General features: G+C 39.8%; 1 protein-coding gene and 1 long non-coding RNA gene across 17 annotated transcripts in view; one reads left to right on the top strand and one right to left on the bottom strand.

The window, feature by feature from the left end:
* The window catches only part of LOC108716608, a 442,310-nt gene that overhangs the window by 383,915 nt on the left and 32,199 nt on the right, over positions 1-26,196 (top strand). The window lies entirely within an intron of this gene.
* Positions 1-26,196, bottom strand: part of bcl2l11.L (BCL2 like 11 L homeolog) — an 88,118-nt gene that overhangs the window by 44,922 nt on the left and 17,000 nt on the right. For 7 of the 10 annotated variants that reach the window (XM_041562322.1, XM_041562320.1, XM_041562325.1 and 4 more), the window contains 1 exon segment: positions 6,657-6,757. The exons of 1 other annotated variant lie outside the window; for it this stretch is intronic. In XM_041562322.1, coding sequence (XP_041418256.1) covers positions 6,657-6,757 — 101 coding nt within the window. 10 annotated transcript variants of the gene reach the window in all.

The following is a 26,196-nucleotide window of genomic DNA, read 5'->3' as shown; positions in this document are numbered from 1 at the left end:
GTCAAAATGTACTGGTTATGGTATTGATATTCGATATGTAGTCTGTCTTGTTTTATTAAGATATGGAAACCGATGGCACTGAAAAGCAGACAAACCGTAAACAATAAGCTTGGTGGGAACACCAATAATATGTACAAATCCTGTGAAAATCATTTCTGAGTGAGCAAGGCACCAGGGCCGGTTTGCTTAGCTTTGCACAATTGTGTCTAAATAATAGCATTTCTATATCCGCACATTTAACTATATTATTGGCTTGCTATATATGTGTGAATGTCTCCCCATCCCATGAACATTTGGGTTTGAGTTTTAGGGACATGGAGTGCTTTTGAGCACTCTCTTCCCACCTCTAGAACATCAAAATGTGTAAAATCATTCCATGTGCCATGGACCTAAACATTTAGTCCCGCCTACACAGCGGGGTAACAACCATTCAAAATTGCATTGTATGCCATTGGCCTTAAAGGAATGGTTCAGTCTAAAAATAAAAACCGGGTAAATAAATAATAGAATACAAAATGTTTCTAATATTGTTACTTAGCCAAAAATGTAATATATAAAGGCTGGAGTGACTGGATGTGTAACATAATAGCCAGAACACTACTTCCTGCTTTGCAGCTCTCTTGGTTTCCACTGATTGGTTACCAGTCAGTAACCAGAGACTTGAGGGGTCATAACAGTTGCTCTAAGCTGAATGTGGAGGATCAATTGCAAACTCACTGAACAGTTATGTCTCATGTGGGCCCCCCTTCAAGTCGCTGACTAATTCAGAGTTAGAGAGCTGAAAAGCAAGAAGTAGTGTTCTGGCTATTATGTTACACATCCAGTCACTCCAGCCTTTATACATTACATTTTTGTCTAACAATATTAGAAACATTTTTTTTTGCACAGCCTATTTACCCAGTTTTTATTTTTATACTGAACTGTTCCTTTTAAAATCATTCCATGTGCCTTGAACCTAAACATTTTGTTTTGAACATTTAGTCCCATCTACACAGCGGGTGACAAACTATTCAAAATTGCATTGTATGCCATTGGCCTTAAAGGAAAACTATACCCCCAAAATGAATACTTAAGCAACAGATAGTTTATATCAAATTGAATGACATATTAAAGAATCTTACCAAACTGGAATATATATTTACATAAATATTGCCCTTTTACATCTCTTGCCTCGAACCACCATTTCGTGACTCTATCTGTGCTGCCTCAGAGATCACCTGACCAGAAATACTACAACACTAACTGTAACAGGAAGAAGTGAGGAAGCAAAAGACAGAACTCTGTCTGTTAATTGGCTCATGTGACCTTACATGTGGTTTGTATGTGTGCACAGTGAATCTTACGATCTCAGGGGGCGGCCCTTATTTTTTAAAATGGCAATTTTCTATTTATGATTACCCAATGGCATATACTACAAAAAAGGATATTATTATGATAATGGTTTATTTACATGAAGCAGGGTTTTACATATGAGCTGTTTTACTCAGTATCTTTTAATAGAGACCTACATTGTTTGGGGGGTATAGTTTTCCTTTAAGATTGAACAATACAAGAAGATTTTTAGTGCACTCATTTGTTATGTCATGTTATTCCTTCTGTGAAATCATGGAGCCCGGTGTGTAGGTAGATTGTAGCGGAGGCCAGGCTGGTATACAGGAACCCAGAATTAATTGTGGAAACTTTGGTTATTCTTAACTTTGGAATTCTTTACAAATATCTTTTGTGTATGTGTGTGTATGTATACTGTGTATCAACAGTACAAATATAAAGGTATCCCCTCTACTCTAGGAATCCTATTATTGGCTTGCTATATATGCTTCAATGTTTCAATCACCTAATCCCATGGACATTTGGGTTTTATAAGTTTTAGATACATGGAGTGCTTTTGAGCACTTTGTTGTTCATTAATTTAATTCAGGTTTGTTTGCACCATGCAAACCTCAAACAACAGAATAATAATTTGTACAACATGACCATCTATAGTGTAAAAGTTTGCGGCTTGCAAATGTAGCAAGGTAAGCCATGAATATATACTGGTTTCCTTGAGGCAGCTGGGTTTCTCATAAATTTCCACCATCAGATGAGGCAGATATTTGACAAGTTTGAAAATCTTATCTGATGAGGAATCACATCGTACTGCAATCCTTTAATGCTGGTCTGCATAGGCTCTTTATATAATCTGAACATTTAGCCTTTAATTCACCAGATGAGCATGATCTAGCTCAGTGATCCCTAAACAGTGGCTCGCGAGCAACATGTAGCTCACCAGCCCCTTATATGTTGCTCTTATTGGCCTCAAAGCTGGTGCTTGTTTGAATTCCAGGCTTGAAGGCAAGTTTAGTTGCATATTACCCAGGTGTACTTCAAAATAATCTCCTGTAGGCTGCCAGATCACATAGGGGCTGTCAATTATCCAATCACAGCCCATGCCCAGGCAATTTTTTCCCTGATCTAGCCTAACACCAGAGCTATCAATTACCCAATCATAGGTCCAGGTACTTTTTTTCCTGCTTGCGTTGCTTCCAAACTCTTTTTACATTTGCATTTCGGCTCACGGGTTAAAAAAGTTGGTCCAAATCAAGCAAAGACCTGTCCACCTTTTTAAACACAGTGATGCAAATATTGAATAAGGGCCCAAACTGAGGATTTCTGCCCGAAATCCACCCCATGTAGAAAGTGATAGGCCAATGTAATTTCTGTCTGTTACTACAGCCAAATAGGGTCTACTACTACTACATGCAAATGGGGTCCCCCACAGCACAGAAAACACATGGGGTGATATTAGCCTAAAGCTCAATATAGCAGCAAATATGGAAAAGTATTAGCATTATTTATTTTATGCCTTTTTAATATGCATTTAATTCCAAACGTTCAGCACCTTTGCTCATTTGGCTCACATTTTAGCATCAGTCAAAAATAGGATATTTATCTTCCTGCCCAAAATGGGAGTGTCAGCTTTAGCAGGAAACAGCTTCCAATGGCAACAGCTGTACTGGGAGGGACACCTATTACTGTGTCTGTGCCAGGGACTGCAGGAAAGCACAAACCGCAATACAGTCCACATTAAAACACATATCCAGACACTCAGTCCAATGTTTGTACACGTTTCCTGGCACCGCAAGATCTTGTGCTCGTTTCGAGAATTAAAATAACAGTAATATCGTTCTAGGCATACTTTTTCTAAGACTGAACATAATAACAATTATTTATGGAAGTGGCAAGCAACTTTTTAAGGCTGGGAAAACCCAATTTTCTCCACCCCAATGCAAGTACAGAGGTCAGCAAAGTCTGCTTAAACATGAAGCTTGACTTCCAGGGACCCTCAAATTATATAAGTTATAGTGTGGGGCAGAATTGTGCAGACACAAGTAAGACTGTAAGGGGGTTATACAATAAAAGGCACTAAGTTTGCCCAAGGGCAGTAACCAATCAGCACGTACCATATACTGGTCACCTGTTTAAAAGCAAGTATGTCATTGGTTGCTATAGGTAACTGCTTCTGGGCAAACTTAGTGCCTTTTACTGCATATGGGGGTAGGAGAGCTAAATCTACTGCCATACACTGAATACCCTAAATCTACTTAAACACGGAAATCACCTGTCAGAGCCCAACAACATTTGCCCAGATATATTTATTTTGGGCAGAATTATGCAGTCATGGGATTGCTCCACAGTGTAAATATGGGCCATTAGTTATGAAAAGGCCATATACATTATTGGGGGGTGCTACAGCCCTTTAAGAACAAGTACAGGCAAAGAAATATTTGGCAGTACAACATTGACCTCAGCTGAAGTTCCAACCACAGTATTGACAAATGACAGCAGGTTAGAGAAGCCACAATGGTATCCATTTAATGCATGCGAGTTTGCTGGCAAACACTATTTTACAAGTTTAAAACATTAGTAGAGCTGAATAATAAAAAAAAAAAAATCCTTCAATCAAAGTAATATTATTTAACACACAAGGAATCTATCTCCAAGTCCAACTCTGGCAGTGTCTGAATTCATTATCTATGCCTGGATGCACCAAAAGTAAAACCAAGGAACCCTTTAGTGCAAGCTACACAATAGAGCAGAGGTCCCCAACCTTTTTCACCCGTGAGCAACATTCAGATGTAAGAAGATTTGGGGAGCAACACAAGCATGAAAAATGTTCCTGGGTGGTGCCAAATAAGGGTTGCGATTGGCTATTAGTAGACCCAATGTGGACTGGCAGCCTACAGGAGGCTCTGTTTGGCAGTACATCTGTTTTTTATGCACCAAAACTTGCCTCCAAGAAAAATAATTCAAAAATAAGCACCTGCTTTGAGGCTACAGAGAGCAACATCCAAGGCGTTGGGGAGCAACTTGTTGCTCACAAACTACCGGTTCGGGATCACTGCTATAGAGAGTGCATTGCTTCTAAACACTAAATACTGCTCTAATGTGCCTTTTAGTGCTACAGAACTAGAATCTACCACAGCACCATAGATTCTGTTTATAGGACTCACTATGCTACACATATACATCAACAGCAGCTGGATGAGCCAACCTCTGGATTGGAAAGGGTTAAATAGTGAGTTGACTTAAATCACATACAACCACCAGAGTGTATCATCAGAGACTACTAAAGCGTAAGACTGCTTACTCCAGCAGTATACTGTTGCTAAAACTTTTTTATTGACTTCAGCACAAGACATGTTTTTGGATTGCCCCACTTCTCAAGCTTACCCTGATACATGGTACAGCCACTAAAAGCTTTTAGCAGCAGAAAACTGTGGCATAAAAGTCCTTATTGTTTAAAAGTTATGTTATAAGTTTTAATTAAACCACCCACTTACAGCAACAACTGTGGATTCGGGACATGCCTAGTCTGGGCAATTTTTAGCTGGCTACAAACTTAGCACTGCTCTGCAGAACTCTCCCCTGTGTTCTTCAGTGTTGTCAGGATCAGGACGTTGTTTTGTGATGAGCATTTGGTCTAAGCTGCCAGTCTGGGTTTATATCCACCAATTGGCTATGGCTAAATAGAAAGCCCGACCCCCACACATATAAATGTGTTGGCTGACCTCATATCAGGCTCCAATGTATATTATGCCAATGTTTAATCAGAAAACGGACTAAAAGGACTGCGACAAGTTCTTGCAGACGTAAGGCCTTTTTACACGAGTGCATGGGAGGACATAAACCCACGGGTTCTAAAGAGGACCTGTTTAAGAGGAAGTGGGCAACTCAGCTCCACCTTGTTGTGGCTTAGATCTCTCAGAAATTTCCCAGAAACCATGCACAGCACATTGCAGTAGTACTGAATCCCAGGACTGACACATATCGGCCTACATTTTCCTACCATGTATATACTTTGGGCATATCTTCCCCACCCAAGCCACATCAGTTGTACTGCATATACCCCTCCATTTGCAAGCACCATCACATATTCCTAAAACAAATAGCAGCTTTCACCCAGTAGCCATTTTCCCTCTGGCACATCATCAGTAACATTGAGACATGTATGCTGTAAAGTTCATGCAATGCAGAATGCAGTGTTACACAGGCACAAAATACTTTGATAAAAAGTTCTGCTGGGGTCGAGCACGGCTCAGGAGAGGTGGTTAGGAGTAAAATATAGGATTAGACAGCTAGAGCAGAGTTTCTATTGGAACCAGCAATGCTATATCTACATTGGCTGTTAGACTGGAGGGTGCGTTTAGTAATCTGAGCGGAGAAGAACTGAGCATGCTCATGAGCCAAGAGCCAAAGTAAATTCACGAGGGAGGGGGCAGTGTGCGTTAGAGGAGGAGAAGGAATTATAAGTAATAAGGTGATGCTGGAGTCTTACTGTTAATATTTTAATAACCAGAGTAGCAGGTATCTAAAGATTTCAAAGAGGCCGTTCACTGATTACATTTTTGTGGGAGGGGTTATATGTCCTTCAATGGATATTGTTTTGATAATAAAAATCTTTTTGTAATGAATCCCACTGAAGTTTGAGTGCAACATAAGTGATCAGTTCTTGGAACAATTGGAACCATAAAAACTACCAGCATTCTCTTTCACGCAATCAATTAACTGCGTATCTCTCCAGCTGTCTACTTAATTCTGTTACATAGTAATTGAAGCCCATCAATTTTAAAGGGCACCTGCTGTAAAAAAATATTCTCTCCAACCAAAGGTGCAGGCTAACAGAGTAAGCGCTCTTCTTTTCTAAAAAAAAAAAAAAAAAAAAAAAAAAAAAAAAAAAGTTACCACCAAGCAGAGTACAGGCTCTATTAGCCTGCACCTTTGGTTGTGGAGAATATTTTTTGGCAACAGGTGCCCAAGTATATCCTATCAAATTTTCAGTTGATTCAGAGAAAGGGAAAACCCCTAAATAGGTGAAAGGGGGATGGGGAGTCTTCCTGGCTTGAAATTGTAATTAGACCACTATGTGGATCAGCACTGTACTAACAGCATTAACTCTTTTGGCTCAGCACGTAATATATTTTGCTACCAAGTAAATGTAACTCATTTGTGGAATAAAAGGACATTATACGCATTTGCAATTATATTGATAGATTACAATAAAATCAAATGTTACTTTGCTTAAGAGTCTGTACGCTAGTTGGTCCTAACGCAGAGTCAAGTAATGTCAGGATATATATATGTTCCATCCCATCCACACAACATCAGTGTCCTCTTACCCGTCTCGGAGTAAACGAAGCATTAAATTCATCCCCAATCCGTCGGAGTTCCTGTGCTATCCACAGTTCTGGAGTCATCTGATCCACAGGATTTCTGGCAGCTGTAGGAAACATGAACAAATGTAAGCACAATGAAGAAGTAGGACTTTCTATAAAGCAGTTACATTACATTGTATATATCAAGGTGAGAACATAGACACCTAACTCATCTATCCATATTAATATCAAGCTATCCATAAGTGACTAAATACTCCCAATTAAGTTAGTTTCAGGCTGCTGGCTAGACACATTGGGGCTCATTTATCAACACTGGACAAATCTGTTACCCATAGAAACCAATCAATGAAAGAACAATGAATGCAACAATTTGGTTGCAATAGGTGACTGGCCATGGGCAGATTTGGCCAGTGTTAATAAATTACCCCCATTGTCATATATCTAGCAAACAGTGTCGTATCACTGGTTCATGGAAACCCAAGATGGTTGAATATATATTCTACCATATCTTAAAAAATTCCATACAGCGAACAGGTAATTACAGGAATGTTTCTTATACACATTTTAAAGACCAGTAAAATGGACATTATTGGCCACATCTATAAAGGCACTGTAAAAGGATAACAGAAGCCCAATATGTATGAATAACACATGTATATACACTGTAATATAGGCTACAGCTTCACTGCACATTCCAAACATCTCTATTAATTTGGCTCATGTTATAATAAATATTTATATTCATACACACACTTACATACAGGTATCCCTATTAGTGATGTGCGAATTTGTCCAGTTTTGCTTCGGCGAAAAATTAGCAAATTTCCCGCAAAATGGCGAAAAATTCGCCCACATCAATTTGGTCGCCGGCGTTAAAGTCAATGGGCATCTCATTAATGTTGAGGCGTGACGGTTTTGACGCCAGCGATTCTTCTGACACCTGCGAATTTTCACAGCAGTTTTGCAAATTTATTTGCCGGTGAATTTGTGCCTGTCGAATTTATTCGTCCATCACTAATCCCTATTTAAAACTAATTTATATTTATTCTACGAGTGTTTAAAAACATTGATGGATGTAATCATCACCACATCTACTGGAAGACTACTGCATACTGTATATGATAACCCTTTAAGCAGACTACTGTTTAGGGATGCACCGAATCCAGGATTCGGTTCAAAATTCGGCCTTTTTTTAGCAGAATTCGGATTCGGCTGAATCCAAGTCCCTGGCCGAACTGAATCCGAATTCAAAAAAATCACGCAACGTTTCATTACACAAAGAGGAAAATCAAAAAGATTTTTTGTAACCCTTTTTTTTTTCTTTCCCCCCTTGTTTCCATAATTTACATATGCAAATTAGGGGTTGGACTCTGTTTGGTATTTGCCCGAATCTTTCAAAAAGGATTTGGGATTAGCCCGAATCCTAATATTGGATTTGGTGTATCCCTTCTACTGTTGCATTACCATTCTTTTTCCATCCCTTCAACCTCATTTTGTACCCCTTGGTTCTAGCCAACGCCCTAAAATTGCGTTCCTCCTTAAAATATGTTAACTTTAATGTATTTAGAAGGAAAGAGAGTGATATTCTGAGACAATTTGCAATTAGTTTTCATTTTTTAATTATTTGTGGTTTTTGAGTTATTTAGCTTTTTATTCAGCAGGTCTCCAGTAGCCGAATGCAGCCAAAAGGTTGCTAGGGTTCAAATTATCCTAGCAACCATGCATTGATTTGAATAAAAGACTGGAATATGAACAGGAGGGGTGTGAATAGAAAGAAGAGTAATAAAAAGTAGCAATAACAGGATTTTTAATACTCACCGTTAAATCTGTTTCTCTGTAGTCGATAGGGGGACACAGGGACGCTAGGGGTTAAGCTCCATCCTCCAGGAGGCAGGACACTTATGAAAAATTTAAGGGGTGTGACTGGAGAGCCAGCTTGACCCCACACACTTACTGTACTAATCAGTTTGTACCAAAGATACTGCTATATTTAACTCCATAAAACTAAGAACAATAGCATAAAGGTAAAGCAAAGGAATATTCCCATTAGACCAACGTGGTCAACAACTTCACAATAGGGCGGGAAGCCCTGTGTCCCCCTATCGACTACAGAGAAACAGATTTAACGGTGAGTATTATAAATCCTGTTTTCTCAGTCGTCTCTGGGGGACACAGGGACGCTAGGGGACTTAACAAAGCAGCCCCAAAACAACGGGTGGGAATTTAATTTGTAATGGAAGAATTGACCCTATTATTGTACCACTGAGTGCAGTACTTTACGGCCAAACGCCGCCTCAGCTGAGGAGTAGGTGTCAATATTGTAGAATTTTGAAAATGTATGTACGGAGGACCAGGTGGCCGCTCTGCAGATCTACTCCACTGAGGCAGAATTGCGCAATGCCCATGATGCTCCGACTGCCCTCGTTGAGTGGGCTCGAACAGACAGTGGTGGGGCCTTCCCTTTTGAGAGATAGGCCTGCCGTATTGTTTCTTTAATCCATCGTGCTAAGGTTGCCTTGGAAGCTGCTTGGCCTCGTTTAGGCCCCACTGGCAGTAGAAAGTGATCTAGAACATCGAAAGTGCTTTGAACGTTCAATGTACCAACGGAGTGCTCTGACTACGTCCAACTTGTGTAGTCGGCGTTCCTTTTCATTCTTGGGATCAGGGCACAGCGTCGGTACTACAATTTCCTGATTGACGTGAAATACTACCTTTGGTAGGAAGGAAGGTAGTGTCCGTAGAACAGCTTTGTCTTTGTGGAAAATCAGGAAGGGTTCATCACATGACTCAGTTTGGACACTCGTCTTGCTGATGATATTGCCACGAGGAATAGAACCTTCTTGGTCAGTTGTGATTCTGAAATGGATCCCATGGGTTCAAAGGGCGGATCAAGCAGTGCCTCAAGTACTAGGTTTAGGTCCCACCCTGGCACTGGGGAACGGAACGGGGGCCTTATGTGTTGTACTCCCTGTACGAAGGTCTTTATTGAATCGTGGAGTGCTAGTCTTGTCTGAAAAATAGGGATGCACCGAATCCAGGATTCGGTTCGGGATTCGGCCAGGATTCGGCCTTTTTCAGCAGGATTCGGATTCGGCCGAATCCTTCTACCCGGCCGAACCGAATCCGAATCCTAATTTGCATATGCAAATTAGGGGCGGGAGGGAAATTGCGTGACTTTTTGTCAGAAAACAAGGAAGTAAAAAATGTTTTCCCCTTCCGTCCCTAATTTGCATATGCAAATTAGGGTTCGGATTCGGTTCGGTATTCGGCCGAATCTTTCACCAAGGATTCGGGGGTTCGGCCGAATCCAAAAAAGTGGATTCGGTGCATCCCTACTGAAAAAGAACCGATAAGGCTGAGATCTGGACCTTAATCGAACTTAGCTTGAGATTTAATCGGATTCCCCTCTGAAGAAAGGATAAAATCCTAGGAATGTCAAGTTCTCGAAAAGGCAGACCCCCTTCACAGCACCAGGTATGGTAGGAGTGCCAAATTCTATGATAAGATTTGGACGATGTTGCTTTTCGGGCTTTCAACATTGTAGAAATTACATCCTCTGTGTTCTAGCCCCTGTCTTCTCCAGATGTCGGACTCAATAGCCACCCCGTCAAAAGAAAAAGCCCTGGGTTGTGGTGGGCTATTGGCCCTTGAAGGAGGAGATCCGACCGTTGGGTCAAGTGTATTGGTTGATCTACCGACATGTCCTGTAGATCTGAGAACCATGTCCGTCGTGGCCAATGGTGCCACTACGATTACTGTGACTTGCGACTGTCTGATCTTCTTTAACACCCTGGGTAACATGGGTAGAGGTGGAAATACGTAGGCTAGATCAAACCGCCAGTCTTGAGTCATTGCGTCTGTTCCCTGCGCTGCCGGATCTCGACATCGAGCAAAATATGCTGGTACTTTGTGATTGCGTTTTGAGGCCATGAGGTCTATCTGTGGTTGACCCAGCGATGCACTAACTCGGCAAAAACCTCCGGATGTAATTCCCATTCTCCGGGCTCCAACTGATTGCGGCTGAGGTATTCCGCTTTGGTGTTGACTATCCCGGGTATGTGGATTGCAGACAGCGTCACTCTGTTGGTTTCTGCCCAATGTAATATCCGTTGAGCCTCTGCTAGTGCTGCCTTGCTGCGGGTTCCACCTTGTCGATTTATGTATGCCATTTTTGTGGCATTGTCGCTTTGTACTCGTACTGGTTTTGTTCGTAGCGGTTGTGTCCACACGTTGAGTGCCAGTCTCACAGCTCTTAATTCCAGTATGTTTATTGGGAGTTTTGTTTCGTCTGCTGACCAAAACCCTTGTGCTGAAAGATTGGTCCATGTGGCTCCCCAACCTTGCAGACTGGCGTCTGTGGCTATGACGTTCCAGTCTGGTGTCGCCCATGACTGACCGGTGTTGAGGTTGTGGGGTGTTAGCCACCAGAGGAGAGAGTTCCTGGTCGGTTGGGATAGGGAGAACGTTCGGGTGAGTGGTCCCCCTTTCCAGATGGCTAGTATGTTCGTCTGAAGTGGTCGAAGGTGTATCTGTGCAAACGGTACCTCCTCGATGACTGAGACCATGACCCCCAATACTCTCATCGCGGCCTGAATCGTTATCTTTTGTGCGTGAAGTAGGCGTTTTATCTGGTCTCTGAGTCTTTTCTGTTTGTCAAGAGGAAGACAGACTACTTGTGTGATTGTGTTGAATTCCATCCCCAAAAAGGTCGTTTGGTGACTGGGCTGTAGGTTGGATTTTGACCAATTCACTGTCCAGCCAAAACTCTGGAGCAATGAGATCGCTAGATGAAGGTCTTCTTTTGCCCTTTCCACTGATCTGGCTTTTATGAGCAAATCGTTCACATAGGGAGTGATTGAGATTCCCCTTAACCATAGAGCCGCCGCCGAGATCGCCATCAGTTTGGTGAATACTCGTGGGGCTGTTGATAAGCCGAAGGGTAGAGCTACAAACCGGTAGTGCTTGTTGGCAAATGCGAACCGTAGGAAGCGGTGATGGTGAGGCCAGATTGGCACATGGAGATAAGCGTCTTATGTCTAATGACATCATCAGTTGATCCTTCTCCATTCCCCTGATCACAGATCGCAGGGTTTCCATTTTGAATCGGGTCGAGCGGACAAATGTGTTCAGCAATTTTAGATCCAACACAGGTCTGAATGATCCGTCCTTCTTTGGGACGATGAATAGATTGGAGTAACCCAGAGAATTTTTCTTGAGAGGGTACAGGCACTATGACTCCTGATAGTTCCAAACTGGCGATGCATTTTAGGAAGGCTTGAGCCTTGATGCTGTTGGAGGGAACTCTGGACATGAAAAACTTGTTGGGGGGGGAAGACTGAGGAAGTCGATATGGTATCCCTCTGATACTATCTCTTTGACCCAGGCATCTGAAGAGTGACGGATCCATGCCTCCCGGAATCGCAGTAATTTGCCCCCTATTTCTTCCTGTGATTCCAGGGGGTGGGCCGTCATGCCGTTGACGATTTCTCGTGTGTCGGCTTGTTGTGGGTTTTGTTAGACTTCCATGTTAGCCGACCTCTGTCACTTGGCTTGTCCTGATAGCAAGGACACTTAAAAAACTGATTAGTACAGTAAGTGTGTGGGGTCAAGCTGGCTCTCCAGTCACGCCCCTTAAATTTTTCATAAGTGTCCTGCCTCCTGGAGGATGGAGCTTAACCCCTAGCGTCCCTGTGTCCCCCAGAGACAGAGAAAATAAAATATTTGTAGCCTTACAGAGCATTTGTTTTTTAGATGGGGTCAGTGACCCCATTTGAAAGCTGGAAAGAGTCAGAAGGCAAAGAATTCAAAAATGATTAAAAATAAATAATGAAGACCAATTGAAAAGTTGCTTCGAATTGGCCATTCTAGAACATACTAAACGTTAAAGGAACATTTTACCCCCCAAATAAATAAACAGTTTATATTGTTTGAAGAATCTTACCAAACTGGTATATATATATATATATATATATTTAAGTAAATATTGCACTTTTACATCTCTTGCCTTGAACCACCATTTCGTGATGGTCTGTGTGCTGTCTCAGAGATCACCTGACCAGAAATAATGTGGAAGCAAAAGGCAGATCTTTGTCTGTTAATTGGCTCATATGACCTAACATGTATGCTTGGTTTGTGTGCACCGTGAATCCTACAATCCCAGGAGGCGGCCCTTATTTTTTTAAAATGGCAATTTTCTATTTAGGATTACCAAACGGCACATACTACTAGTATATTGTTGTGAAAATGGTGTATTTAGATGAAGCAGGGTTTTACACGTTAGCAGTTTTATACAATATATTTTTATTCTGACCTACATTGTTCGGAGGTATAGTTTTCCTTTAAGGTAAAAGTGACCCACCCCTTTAACAGTGAACAATCAAGACAGCAAGATGGGCACCAGATAAAGTATCATTTGATCAAGGCATTTCGGGAAGATTAGGGGAGATTTAGTGGCCCGGCGACAAATCACCTCTTCTTTGGGGCGACTAATCTCCCCTAACTGCTTCCCCCTGCTTAAATGAAAAATCGCCTGTGGCATGGCACTTGGGTGCTTCGTTTTCCAAAGTCGCCCGAAGTTTACTCGTGAGGCAACTTCGGAATCTCCCAGTGTGACCTTACCCTTAGAGCTGTTTCAGAAAACAAAACAAACTCAATCATTCATAAAATAATGACAATTCTGCTGTACTGGGCAGTGCTCATACACCAGCCAAATAAGTTACTCTGTTGTGGAGGTGGAGAAGGGAGAAATTGGATTATTTTGGAAAGGGAATGTCCAAACAAGCATGTATCTATTTTTTTCCTCAAAGTTGAGACTGAGCCAAAGGCCACAAAGTGTTGTCTGGAGTTTGCTTGGACGATGTGCTGAAGGAGCTGATGTGACCAGGCTAAGGGGTTACTTGAGGTGTGGGTGTCATGTGCTGGTTGGCAGAGGATATTCATTCAGCAATATTTCTAGTACACAGTGGAAACATTTTGAAAGCCGAGAAGCAATTCAGATTTAGGGAAGAAGAGAGAGAGAGAGAAAAAAAAACTGTTGTGTTCAGCAGAGCGAGGAAAAACTCTCCTTCCCCACCCCAACATTTACACTTGCGCTCTAAACTTTTAGGTGCCAAAAACCCATCAAAACATCCTTTCACAGAGAGAACGTCGAAAGCTATCGATCATGTCCCGAGCTGTAGCTGGCGAGCTCCCCGCTGCTGCAAATACTCAACTCTGTATCATTAAAGCGCAGTAATTCAGGAAATTAATGTCGTGGTTAGAGTGGTTGATAGTGAAAATCAATCTGAGGCTTTCGGAAAGGACTTTCTGTGGTACTAACTGCAAGTGCAAGAGGCAAAATAAATATGAGAAAGATCTAAAGAGCAGTCGGCTGCAAAGGCAGAGAAGGCAAAGGATGAATGTGTTTTTTAAAGACTTTATTTTGATCCCTTAATTAGATGAAAAGTATTCAGCATAGTGACAAGCTTTCACTACAAGGAAACTAGAATTCAAAAATAGAAAGTATTTTTTTCTATGTTCTATAATAAGATTGAAGATTGAATGAAAATGCAGTCTGGACAGAAGCACAGTTTGTATTGACTTTATTTTGCTATTACAAAGGATGGCATCAATTAAACCTACACACATGCAGAACGATAGGACTCACAATGAAGAACTATCTACAGGTATGGGACCTGTTATCCAGAATGCTCAGGACCTGGTGTTTTCCAGATAAGAGATCTTTCTGTAATTTGGATCTTTATACCATATGTCTATTAGAAAATCATGTAAACCATTAAATAAACCCAATAGGCTGGTTTTGCCTCTAATAAGGATTCATTATATCTTAGCTGGGTTAAAGTACAAGGTTTGTTAGAACAGGTATGGGATCTGTTATCTGGAAACCCATTATCCAGAAAGCTCAGAATTACAGAAAGGCCATCTCCCATTGACTCAATTTTAATCAAATTTTTCAAAATGATTTCCTTTTTCTCTGTAATAATAAAACAGTACCTTATACTTGATCCCAACTAAGATATAATTAATCCTTATTGGAAGCAAAACCAGCCTATTGGGTTTATTTAATGGTTACATTATTTTCTAGTAGATTTAAGGTATGAAGATCCAAATTACGGAAAGATCCATTCTATGGAAAACCCCATGTCCCAAGAATCATGGATAATGGGTCCTATACCTGTACAGGGAAAAAGGACACTTAACATTTAGAATTACAGTAGAACCCCCATTTTAAATTTTTTAGGCGACCAGAAAAAAATTATTTAAAATCGAGGAAAATGTAAAATCAGGGAAATGTATGCATAATATATAGGCGGGACCACAAAACAACAATGTAAAATGAGGGAAAACTTAAAATCAGGGGATGTAAAATGGGGGTTTTATTGTATTTGGATAAAATGGCGTCTATGGGAGATGGCCTTTCTGCACGATGAGTTTTCAGATGACGGATCATTTACCTGTACTTTCAAAGTTTAAGGATAATTTAGAAACTAATAAATAGTATCCTATCAAAATAATCAAACTGGCATATACATATTAATTAATGTCTGATCAACAGAGGGGAATTAAAATACAAACAAAAAGTAGTCTCTAAAAAGTGGGCAATAACAATTTGAAGATACTGCCCCTATAAGGAAGAATTTTAGGATAACCCAAACGGCACTTCCCAATGACTTTTATTTTGCAAGAAGACGGCAGGCACTCTGCTGAAAAGTATCAAAGACTAGAAAAAGAGCTGACAGCCATGGGTATAAGGTAACCGATTGTAGCCACTTGGCTGTGCCTAACAAATGACTCTCCTCCCAGTAATTTTGCCTTTTGTTCTTTTTTAAGTGCCATGGGCCTGGCGACTAATTGCCTCTTCTGCGTGGCGACAATCTCCCCGAACTTCCTTCCGTTTGCTTGAATAAAGAATTGTTTGCACTAATGCACTTGGGGCGCTTTGATTCGAAATCGAAGCACCACTAGTGCATTCGCGCAGGCGATTCTTCATTCAAGCAGACGGAAGGCAGTTCGGGGAGATTGTCGCCACGCAGAAGAGGCAATTATCGAAGCGTAGCGAGTGCATTAGCGCAGACGATTCTTCATTCAAGCAGACGGAAGGCAGTTTGGGGAGATTGTCGCCACGCTGAAGAGGCAATTAGTCGCCAGGCGACTAAATCTCCCTGAATCTGCCCGTCTGCCACAACCCTTAGCAGTAAAGATCTGTGTCTCCAAAGATGCCCCAGTAGCTCCCAATCTTACTTTTCTACGGATTCCCTGCACAAACTTTGTTCTGCTGTCACTTACTGACCTTAGAATATAAATGTCACAATATAAGGCTGATTAGTGATTCATACAGATAATTACTACATAGCAGCACAGAAACCAGTGCAACTAGCATCAAAATGTAATAATCAGCCATGTAGTTTCAGATTATATTACAGGCCAACCTCATTTTCTACTTGATAATTTGTGACAACCCCTAAGTTTCATGAAACTGTAGTTTAGGGTCTGCAAGCAGAAATAAGTAACTCACCAAACTTGGGAAGTGGCCCAGGTGCACCGCCATGAGCCCTCAGCACGGAGAGCGGACAAGCCGAACAAAAACTTTATTGATCAGGCACTCAATGAAGGCAATTTTCCACCAGGCAGATAAATATCAAAGTGAAGTTTATTGTGTCCACAGCTAACGCGTTTCATGATAAACATTTAATCAACCCCTAAACTTAGCTTCTCAACAGCTGCTCAGAGCCCACTGAGCATGTGAGTGTCACATCAAAGATGGTGACCCCCTGTGACATGTTTGAAGTCCTGGATCATTGCTGCTATTGACAAGCTGAAACTTTAGGCTGGTGCAATAAGTTCAGTATATAAAAGATGGCATTTTAGTCATATTCATTTGTAGGGTTTAGCTCTCCTTTAAATCACTTGTGTGAGAATTTTTCTGACAGGCATGTCACGTTTTGCCATGAGCAAAATTACATAGAACCTGTACTACAATACCACCAAGAAATGAATGGACATTGTATGCATTTACTGTAGCTATTAAAAAAATCACTGTGCAGTGTTTTATCAATGAGAAAAATGACCTTCTCTTCCTGTTAATTTATGCCTCTAAAGCTCCTTCCTTTAGAAAGGAAACATTTATGCGGCCTTGGCAAAAACGAATAGGCCACATCTGCTGCAACCCCACTGCTACATCATAGAACATGCTACATCATAGAAAGCAATTACATATGTCCAAGCTGATCTGTCCTTCAGAAAACCATTCTAATTACTACTTATTCTCCAGGACATGACACTGTATGCAGTCCCCTAATCACCCTTTAAATAACTAATTCACAGCAAATAAACTTGCAGGCCTGTAACTGCCAGCCTGAGATCAAAATCTTGTTTTTCCTTGAATACTGAAATTACATAGGCTATTCTGCAATCCATTTGTACCAGTAGAGAGGGAGTGAGAGGAATTCAGAAGCAGTGGCCTGGCTAATACTGAAGAAAGTGCTCTAAATACTCATGGGTGTAAAAAAAAAATAGTTTGTATACTACGAAAAAAACAACCAACACATAATAAACTCGCAAAGTCTTTATTTATAACTCTTCAGAAAAGGTGATCAGGTGATCCATCGTGCGCCACTCTATTTCTCCTCCCTGCCTTCCTTATAGGAGATACGCAGGGAGGAGAAATTGAGCGCCGCACGATGGATCGCTGCCCTGACGCCTTTTCTAAAGAGGATCGCAAACGGATATTCGGTTAGTTATTTGTAAATAAAGACTTTGCGATTTTAAGTTTTAATATGTGTTGGTCGGGTTTTTTTCGTAGTATAGAAACCTTTTTTTTGTTACTGGTCCTTTAACTTTGCACTGTTCAGGACTTTCTATGTTGTGTTTCAAGTGCCGTGTATAAGTATTCAATCTCTTTATATGTATGGCCAGTTTATGGATTATTCTGATTAAAGGTCTGTAGTCTCAACCAACCAAATGATGTCTATATGAAGGAAGCGGCCTTCTCAGGTCTCACCCTTAAAAAGTAGTTTAATAAAGTTACATTTTTGTGTGATATAGATAGTGATATTTTGAGATAATTTGTAACTGGTGGTTTTAGAATTATATATCTTTTTCTGCAGCTTTCCAGGTTTGACCACTATCCAATTGCAACACTGTAAGGTTTGGAAGTCAGAGTGGATGATTCATAGGATAGGACCTCTATAGAAACAGGAGCAACAAAAAGTATTGGTAACAACAAGGGCCATTTTTATTAATATCGGAGACAAACATTGCAGGTGATGTTGCCCATAGCAACCAATAAGATCTTTGCTTTTGTTTTCTTGCTTGTAGTTGAATGTTCAAATCTAATTGCTGATTAGTGGCTACTGGCAACATCACCGATGATGTCTATAAATAAAAACATCCTTTCAAACTGTAACCTCAGATAACTTGTTGATTTCCCCTTTAATCAAGATTATTCAATTCAAACCCGTCATTTATAGTGGGTGATAGGGAGACACCCTGGGCAGCCCAATGTAAGCTCTGGAAAACGAGGTGTGCTAATGATGTGATTGTGACCCTTTAATGAGACTATTTTGCAAGTGTTGGAACAGTGCAGGATAGTGAAATTCAATCCAAGCCGAGCACCTTTTACATTTTTAGATTTCTTGGTGCCAGAAAAACACAGGCTGTGCATACAGTTCATTTTAACCAGCTCATGAACTACAGGGATCTCTGGCAGTTAAAGGACTCTGGAGTCTCCTCAGTCTGAGCTTCCTCTGCTCACAGTCAATTTTGGGAGTTAGCAAGGAAATTCAAGTTAAGTCTATCTGAATACATTTCCTTGGCATGGGTGGGTAACAAGAGCTCGGAAGGGTTTCTTTTCTTGCTGCACGTGTGCGTGACAAGTCCAGGCAGTTCTATAAATTCAGAGAACTTGCTTAAAAACAGCTGTTGGAAAAGCACCACCGCAAGTCATAAATCTTCACGAAGAGCTGCCAGCAGCCGTAACTCCCTTCCCAGCCTGCTCCCAAATCTGAACAAGTGTAGTGCTATTCACCATGAACTCTTCTGACCCGTATAGGAACCCAAATACCCATTAGTACTTTTTCATCATTAAAGGGGGGCTAATGCAATAACAGGTGCAAAGTTTGTTTCAAGTCTAGTAACCTACAGCAACCAATCAAATGTGTCAAACAGCAGGTAAGTCAAGGTTACGAGCTGCTCATCTACTGTGGGTTACTAAACCTGGAATAAACTTTGTACCCGTTATATTGCTACACCATATGCTTTAGCAGACTACAAAAGGAGCTACTAAAATGGACCCAAAAATCAGAGGTTTCACACCCTAAGATCTCAGTCTACCAAGTTATTCCGGTAGCTATTAAAGGGTGGTTCACCTTTAAATATGATATACACACCTCCCAACATTTTGGAAATAAAAAGAGGGACAAAAAAGTGTTTTGACCACGCCCATTTGTGTGGCCACACCCCTTAATTACCATGTTCATTTTACAAAATTAGGCAGGTTATGAAAGTTTGAACATATTTCTGTGTTTTTCCCTCCAGTTATTACAGTTTTGCTAATGAAGGTGAATTGCCCTTTAAGCTGTGAGTCTAACTTTTCCCAAGGGACCTATTATCTTATCTTGTTACAATTACTTATTTGCTTATCTAGAAATTGTTACAAAAGTATCTTATATTGGCAAAAGCCAATTAAGTTAGAAACTTCTTTTACTGGCTGCTCAGTGAAGAAAAAAAACGTGACTTTCCAGTACAAACGAGGGACTGCGGGTCGAGCTGTCAAAAGAGGGACTGTCCCTCTAAAAACGGGACAGTTGGGAGGTATGTGTTATAGAATGGCTAATTCTAAGCAACTTTTCAATTGTCCTTAATTTTTCCTTTAGTTTTTGAATTATTTGCCTTCTTCTTCTGACTCTCTTCAGCTTTCAAATGGGGGTCACTGACCACATTAAAAAAAACAAAAACTCTGTAAGGCTACACATTTATTGTTATTGCTACTTTTTATTACTCATCTTTCTATTCAGGTCATTTCCTATTCTAGCCGCTTATATAAATCAATGCTTGGTTGCTAGGTTAATTTGGACACTAGCAACCAGACTGCAGAAATTGCAAACTGGACAGTTGATGAATAAAAAAAAAAAAAGCTACATAACTCAAAAACCACAAATAAAAAATTAAAACCAATTGCAAATTGTCTCAGAATATCACTCTACAGCATACTAAAAGTGAATTTAAAGATAAATGACCCCTCTGTAATCAAAGGTAAAATTCCAAATGGTGCAAAAAGTGACATTGCAGCTGTCACATGACTGAATTAAGCTAAGAAAATGGTATTGTTCACAGTTTGATCTATTACTTATACGCTGTGCAGATTAGTGGCAGGTACAGGCTCTTCCTAATAGATCTACGTCATCTGTTTTAGAAGTAAACAAGCATTTAAAAGGAAAGGTATATCAATTATTCAGAATTCTAGGTACTGCCAAATTGCTTGGGTTGCTCAGGTATTTTATAGGCTGTTGTAAACTGCCGCCCCAGTGACGATAGTTAACTGTTCCACTTTGCGGCTGTATAGATCCCTTAATTGCTAATGCAGGCTCAATAACTAGGGGATGTTCAGACCGAATTGCCCAGCAGTTGACATTGAGTTACTTTTCAAAAGTAGCAAAATTTTCTTTGTGCCTAGGAGTTCAGAGTAGCTCCGTGTGGGATTGTGTCACAAATTACGTTTTCTCTGCCATTAGAACAAAAAAAATGCCAATTTGATCCGATGGCCAATTACAGCCTGAAAATGCACACTTGTGCAGATTGTAGCGGATCTGCAATTTCTCCACTGGTAGTAAGAACACTTTGGGGCCTATTTCCTAGGATTTGGATTAATTTTTTCCCCTGAATCTTGTTTTTTATCTAAAAATTCAAGTTTTTAAAAAAATTGTAAACATAATGAAATTAAACTTTGCCAAGTAAAGGTAGCGATGATCCTATTGGATGTTTTTCAGCCTTCTAGACTTTTAGAGGCTTATGTATTTTTTTTTGCTAGTAATTATTCAAAAAAAAAAAAAAATTTTAAAACACACATTTTTAGAGATTTTTTTTTTAAATGCACTTAAATCCGTTTTTACTTATTATATTTGAATCTTTTAATAACTTTCAGAGCATTCGTGATTGTAGAGAAATAGAGTTGGATTGTGGTTTCAAAAAGCTCTTATACCACTAAGATTCGACCTTTAAAGGAGAAGGAAAGCCACAGAGGCATTTTATTGCTGATAGATTAGCTGCAATAGTGCAAGGTAGAATGCTATATTTATTCTGTAGAATGTTTTACCATACCGGAGTAAAAAGCTCTTGACGCTCTCTATTTGTTTAGAATAGCAGCTGCCAAATTAGCTTGGTCTGACATCACTTCCTGCCTGAGTTTCCCTGCTCACTTATAACTCTGGGCTGAGATTACAGCAGAGAAGTGGGGGGGAGCAAACTGAGCATGCTCACGCCTGGGGCAAGGTCTAAGCTGAAGGTAGGAAGTCTGATACAGAAACCCATGTGTACACAATAGAAGGAAAGAAATGCAGTGTTTCTTTTGGCAGAGGACTCAGAGCAGTACAATTTTGAGGGTTTACCGGTCTATTTAGGTGGACCTTTCTGATAAGGCTTACTTAGTTTTAACTTTTCCTTCTCCTTTAATAAATAGGCCTCTGAATCACATCAGACTTGGGGTACTACTAACCCCTTTATATCATTACTATTTGAGCACCTTGTGATTTTATAGCACCAGGAATATGAAGAAGTGTGTGTGTTGTCTGTATTGCAGGACAGGGTTGGTGTATCGAATCCCCTTTCTGGATGCCTTTTACTACACACAGTTTGATCATGTCAGAGGCATTGTTCAAACACTTGCCAATTGGTGTGATCAAACTGAATAAAGAGTCATATTGCAATGTAATTAATATAAATGTATTTTTATTGCATACAACCTTTTTTTTTTTTTTAAATAATGCTTGTTCACTTCTAAAATGTAAGCCAATAAACAGGTCTCTAGTGACAATTCAGTTAGCATCTCTGGCATCACAGACTTGATGCAGCCTCTTCCTTCCTCTATATCAGACAAATAGAAGGCAAAAGTTTAAACAGCACAATAGGTACAAGCACATGTAGATTGACTGTGTTGCCAATTTAAGGAAAATAATTAAAAAAAAAAAAAAAAGGAACAGCAAATTATTAAGAGGCAGTGAATTCTGTTTAAATACTTTGTTTTAAAGAAGTGATTTTAAATATGGAATTATGGAAGTGCAGCATAGCTTTCCCTTGCTTTTGTTGGGGTGTTACTAACTGCTTAAAACACTCACAAATTACCTTTTTTTTAACCCAAACATACAACCCAAACTACCTTCCCTCCCCCATAGGCATAGACATATAGAGCATGAATAGGTTGTGGTGAAAGTACTTCTATGAATCACATGTAAATTCCCACAATTTCAAGTATGTTATAGGACCGCCCATTCTAAGCAACTTTCAATTGTTCTTCATTATTTCTTAATAATGCTCTGTAAAGCTACAAATGTATTGTTATTCACACAAGCAAAAAGATGGGAGCAGCTTCCATCTAAGTCTATTAATAACATCGAATTTTTTAAACTCGAACGAATTTAAACAACCTGAAAACTCTAATTGAATTAGAATTATAAAATCTTGATTCAAATTTTAAAAAACTCGATTTGAATGTCAGGCTACAAACATCACCAAATTGATCCCTGGATGTCTCCCATTGACTTATACAGTAATTCAGCAGGTTTTAGGTGGCGAATAGTCAAATTTGAGTTCTTAAAGGGCCAGAGTATGATAAATCTTGAAATTCGAATTAAAACTCAAATCGAGTTTGAATAATTCACAATTAAAATTTGAGAGTTTCAACCAAAAAATTTTTTTTTACGAAAAATAGAATTCAAATTTTCAGTTCGACCCTTATATATTACTCTACATCATACTAAACGTTAACTCAAAGGTGAATGATCCCTTTGATGCCTATACAGTTGAAACTCAATTTTACATCCCCTGATTTTACGTTTTCCCTCATTTTACATTGTTGTTTTGTGGTCCCACCTATATATTATGCATAATACATTTCCCCGATTTTACACCATTTTTTTCTGGTCCCCTGAAAAACGTAAAACAGGGGTTCTACTGTATTTGGTTGGTCTGTTTTAGCATCGCCATACTACCACAATATTTATCCATTCAGCCTGTAAACCCAATGGATACTAAATGCAATGTAAAATATTTAATTGCATAAAAGTAGATTAGGTGGGGCTTTGTGCAAAGAGCAGCACTGATCAAGGCTTGTGTTGCATAGTGCAAAGTTAGCACATACACTTTTGTTGCAGAGTAAAACGTGAAGTCTTAATGTAGCAGAGAACATCTTTTGGTGCCATCTGCAACATCAAACAAGCCAAATGTTCTTAGCCACACTTGCCAGAAAAGAAAACAAGTAGGCAATGCAAATTCAAGCTAATCTTAGATTCCAGGCTCTGCAGGAAAAATACTTCCCCCGAAACAGACCATACCAAAAAAGATCCACTTGTTTTAAAAGGTCACCAAACAAGTGGATCTTTGCCCAATTTGGCCAGCTATGTGCTACGCTAAATCAGACTCATCCAATTTTTACCGTTCCTTAAAGTCCTAGAAACTGCAAGAGCAATGTAAACATATAAAGGCGTTGCGCAAGAGACTGAAGGGTATGATTACTATGTCCTATAAGCAGTTATTTTTCAGGGGCACATTTCACTCAACAATGCACAGCTGTAACCACAGCTCCAGTCTAGAGATGAGGACACCAGCTTGTCAGGGGAGGTACACATGGTTGTAAATCAGTGTTATCATTTAGGAGACACTGTGGAAGCTGCCTGAATTCCCATACATTAAACCAAGTGAAATTCATTTATAGTATTCAGTGCCAGAAAGGGCACAGCTAATCCAGCTGGATCTTGGATCTATTTTCAAAATAAGGATGTCACCCATGTAGGCTTCCAGCTGCTGCAAACTTTAACTCCCTACTTGTTAGTTAAGACAAAATCTTCTATAAGTGCCCAATACGAATGGATGTATATATCCATCAATCTCAATCATCATGCACTCATGCAAACCATCTACCCCAGGTGGTATAAAATAAATAATGGGGGGGAGGGTTGGTGCCATTCCAAGTGCTGTGGTCCTCTTAAAGGAACAGTAACACCAAAAAAATTAAATGACATTATAATGTACTGTTGCCCTCCACTGATAAAACGGATGTTTTATGCTACAGAAACACTACTATAGTTTCTATAAAACAGCTGCTGTTTAGCCATGGGGCAGCTATTTTAACACAGGACACACAGTAGAGAACAGATTAGTTCTGAAGAATCCCATTGAATACTACAGAGCTCATCTGTTATCTGATGTGTATCCTGTGCCTTTTCTCCTTTTTCAGCTTGGAATGGCTGCCTCCATGGCTACACAGGAGATTTTTATATGAACTATAGTAGTCTTTCTAAAGCAAACACACCAGTTTTACCAGTGCAGTGCAGATTATATTTTCATTACTTTAAAACGCTTTCATTTTTTGGTGTTAGAATTCCTTTAAGAAAGCATGCACAACTTCACTGTACAGGCTGTTTTCTAGATTTCCAAAGCCCATTAAATATACAGCAGCCTCTCTTTCTGGCTTAAACAGTGGCTGAGAGGCCCTGTCCAAACACCAGATAGAGTTGAGATTTTTGAGGAGAAAACGTTCGTGTTTTTTTAAGATACACTTAAAAGCCCTAAATAATGGTCATTTGTGGAGAAACATTGGGGTGAAAACTCATTTGCTGTCCTAAATACTCAAAATAAACGAAGATTGAACCAATGTTTTCCTATGTAGCAACCGAATCAGGTGTCAACCGGTATATTTCTAGAGAGTGAGTGGAAATAGATAAGCACATGGGTTGTTACACAATAGATAGAACATTTTTTTTTTTAAAAAAAAAAAAAAAAAAAAGCCTACATGACAGCATAGCAAAACTAGGTAACCAAAAACAACTTACAGATGTAAATATCAAAAGAATCCCAGAAACGTGTGTGAAACAGTATTCAGCTCCATAGAAAGAAAGCAATGACAGCTCATGGCACTGTAGACAGTCTCAATTACTGTTTACATTGCACAGGCTGTTACATCACAGGCAACTTAACACTGCATACGGCTACAAAACAGTTCTCTAACAGGAAGATCATATACGCCAAAACATGTCTGTTGTTCTACAGTTTATACACAGAGTTTGAGGCAGTTGTGCATACAGACTAAGACATACACATATCATAAGCACATTACAAATGTTTAGAGGGCTTTTAAACCCTAAAAATGAATATGGCTAAAAATGCAATATTTTATATACTGAACTTATTGCATCAGCCTACAGTTTCGGCTTCTCAATAGCAGCAATGATCCAGGACTTCAAACCTGTCACAGGGGCTGTTGAGAAGCTAAGCTTAGGGGTCGTCTCAAATTATCCAGCAGAAAATGAGGTTGGCCTGTAATATAAGCTGATGATACAGGGCTGATTATCGATTTCTGATGCTAGTTGCACTGGTTTCTGTGCTGCCATGTAATAATTATCTGTATTAATTACTAATCAGCCTTATATTGTGACATTTCTATTCTATGTGTACTGTATATTGTGAGTGGGTCCCTAAGCTCAGTAAGCGACAGCAGCACAGAGCATGTGCAGTGAATCAGCAGAAAATAAGATGAGGAGCTACTGGGGCATCTTTGGAGACACAGATCTTTACTGCTAAAGGGCTGTGGTTGCCTTGGGCTGGAGCAAAAGCTCAGAACATAATGTGCAACATGTCTAGCTACTTCTTTGGTTAAGCTTTAGTTCTCCTTTAAACCGGATTTACTATTAATATTTATTAACTCTGAAAATGCACTCCAGTACTCTTGGCATTGCCCCTCGGTGCCAGCAGATCATCATCATGAATCCACATGTGCCACTTGTAAGCTTAAAGGGGTAGTTCACCTTTAAAGGGCATGTAAAGGTAAAAAATAAAATCCCATGTTTACTTTCTTTTTTGAAAAAGAAACCTATCTCCAATATCCCTAAGCAGCCCAGACCACACTGAGCATGTGCACGTGTCTTAGTCTTGCAAAGATGTTTAACAAAGCATAAATTATTTGTTTGATTAGACTTGTGGTGCAGTAAGTTCATGTTTATATTTAATATACAAAATACAGCATTTCTAGCCTTATTCTATTTTAGGCTTTACATGCCCTTTAAGCAGACTTTTAGTATGTTATGGAATGGCCAACGCTAAGCAACTTTTCCCATTTCAATAGTTTTTTTAATTATTTGCCTTCTTCTTTGTCATTCTTCAAATGGGCTAATGCACTGTAAGGCTACAAATGCATTAGTTATTGCTACTTTGTATCACATATTTATTAATCATTTTCTATTCAGGCCCTCACCTATTCATATTCCAAATTGCCTCAGAAGGTCACTCTCAACATCATACTAGAAGTTCATTTAAAGGATTACAACCCCTTTAAGAA

The sequence above is a fragment of the Xenopus laevis genome, chromosome 5L (assembly GCF_017654675.1).
Source record: "Xenopus laevis strain J_2021 chromosome 5L, Xenopus_laevis_v10.1, whole genome shotgun sequence".
NCBI lineage: Eukaryota > Metazoa > Chordata > Amphibia > Anura > Pipidae > Xenopus > Xenopus laevis.
The sequence above is the reverse complement of the archived record's forward strand: the minus strand, read 5'-3'. Positions and strand labels throughout refer to the sequence as shown.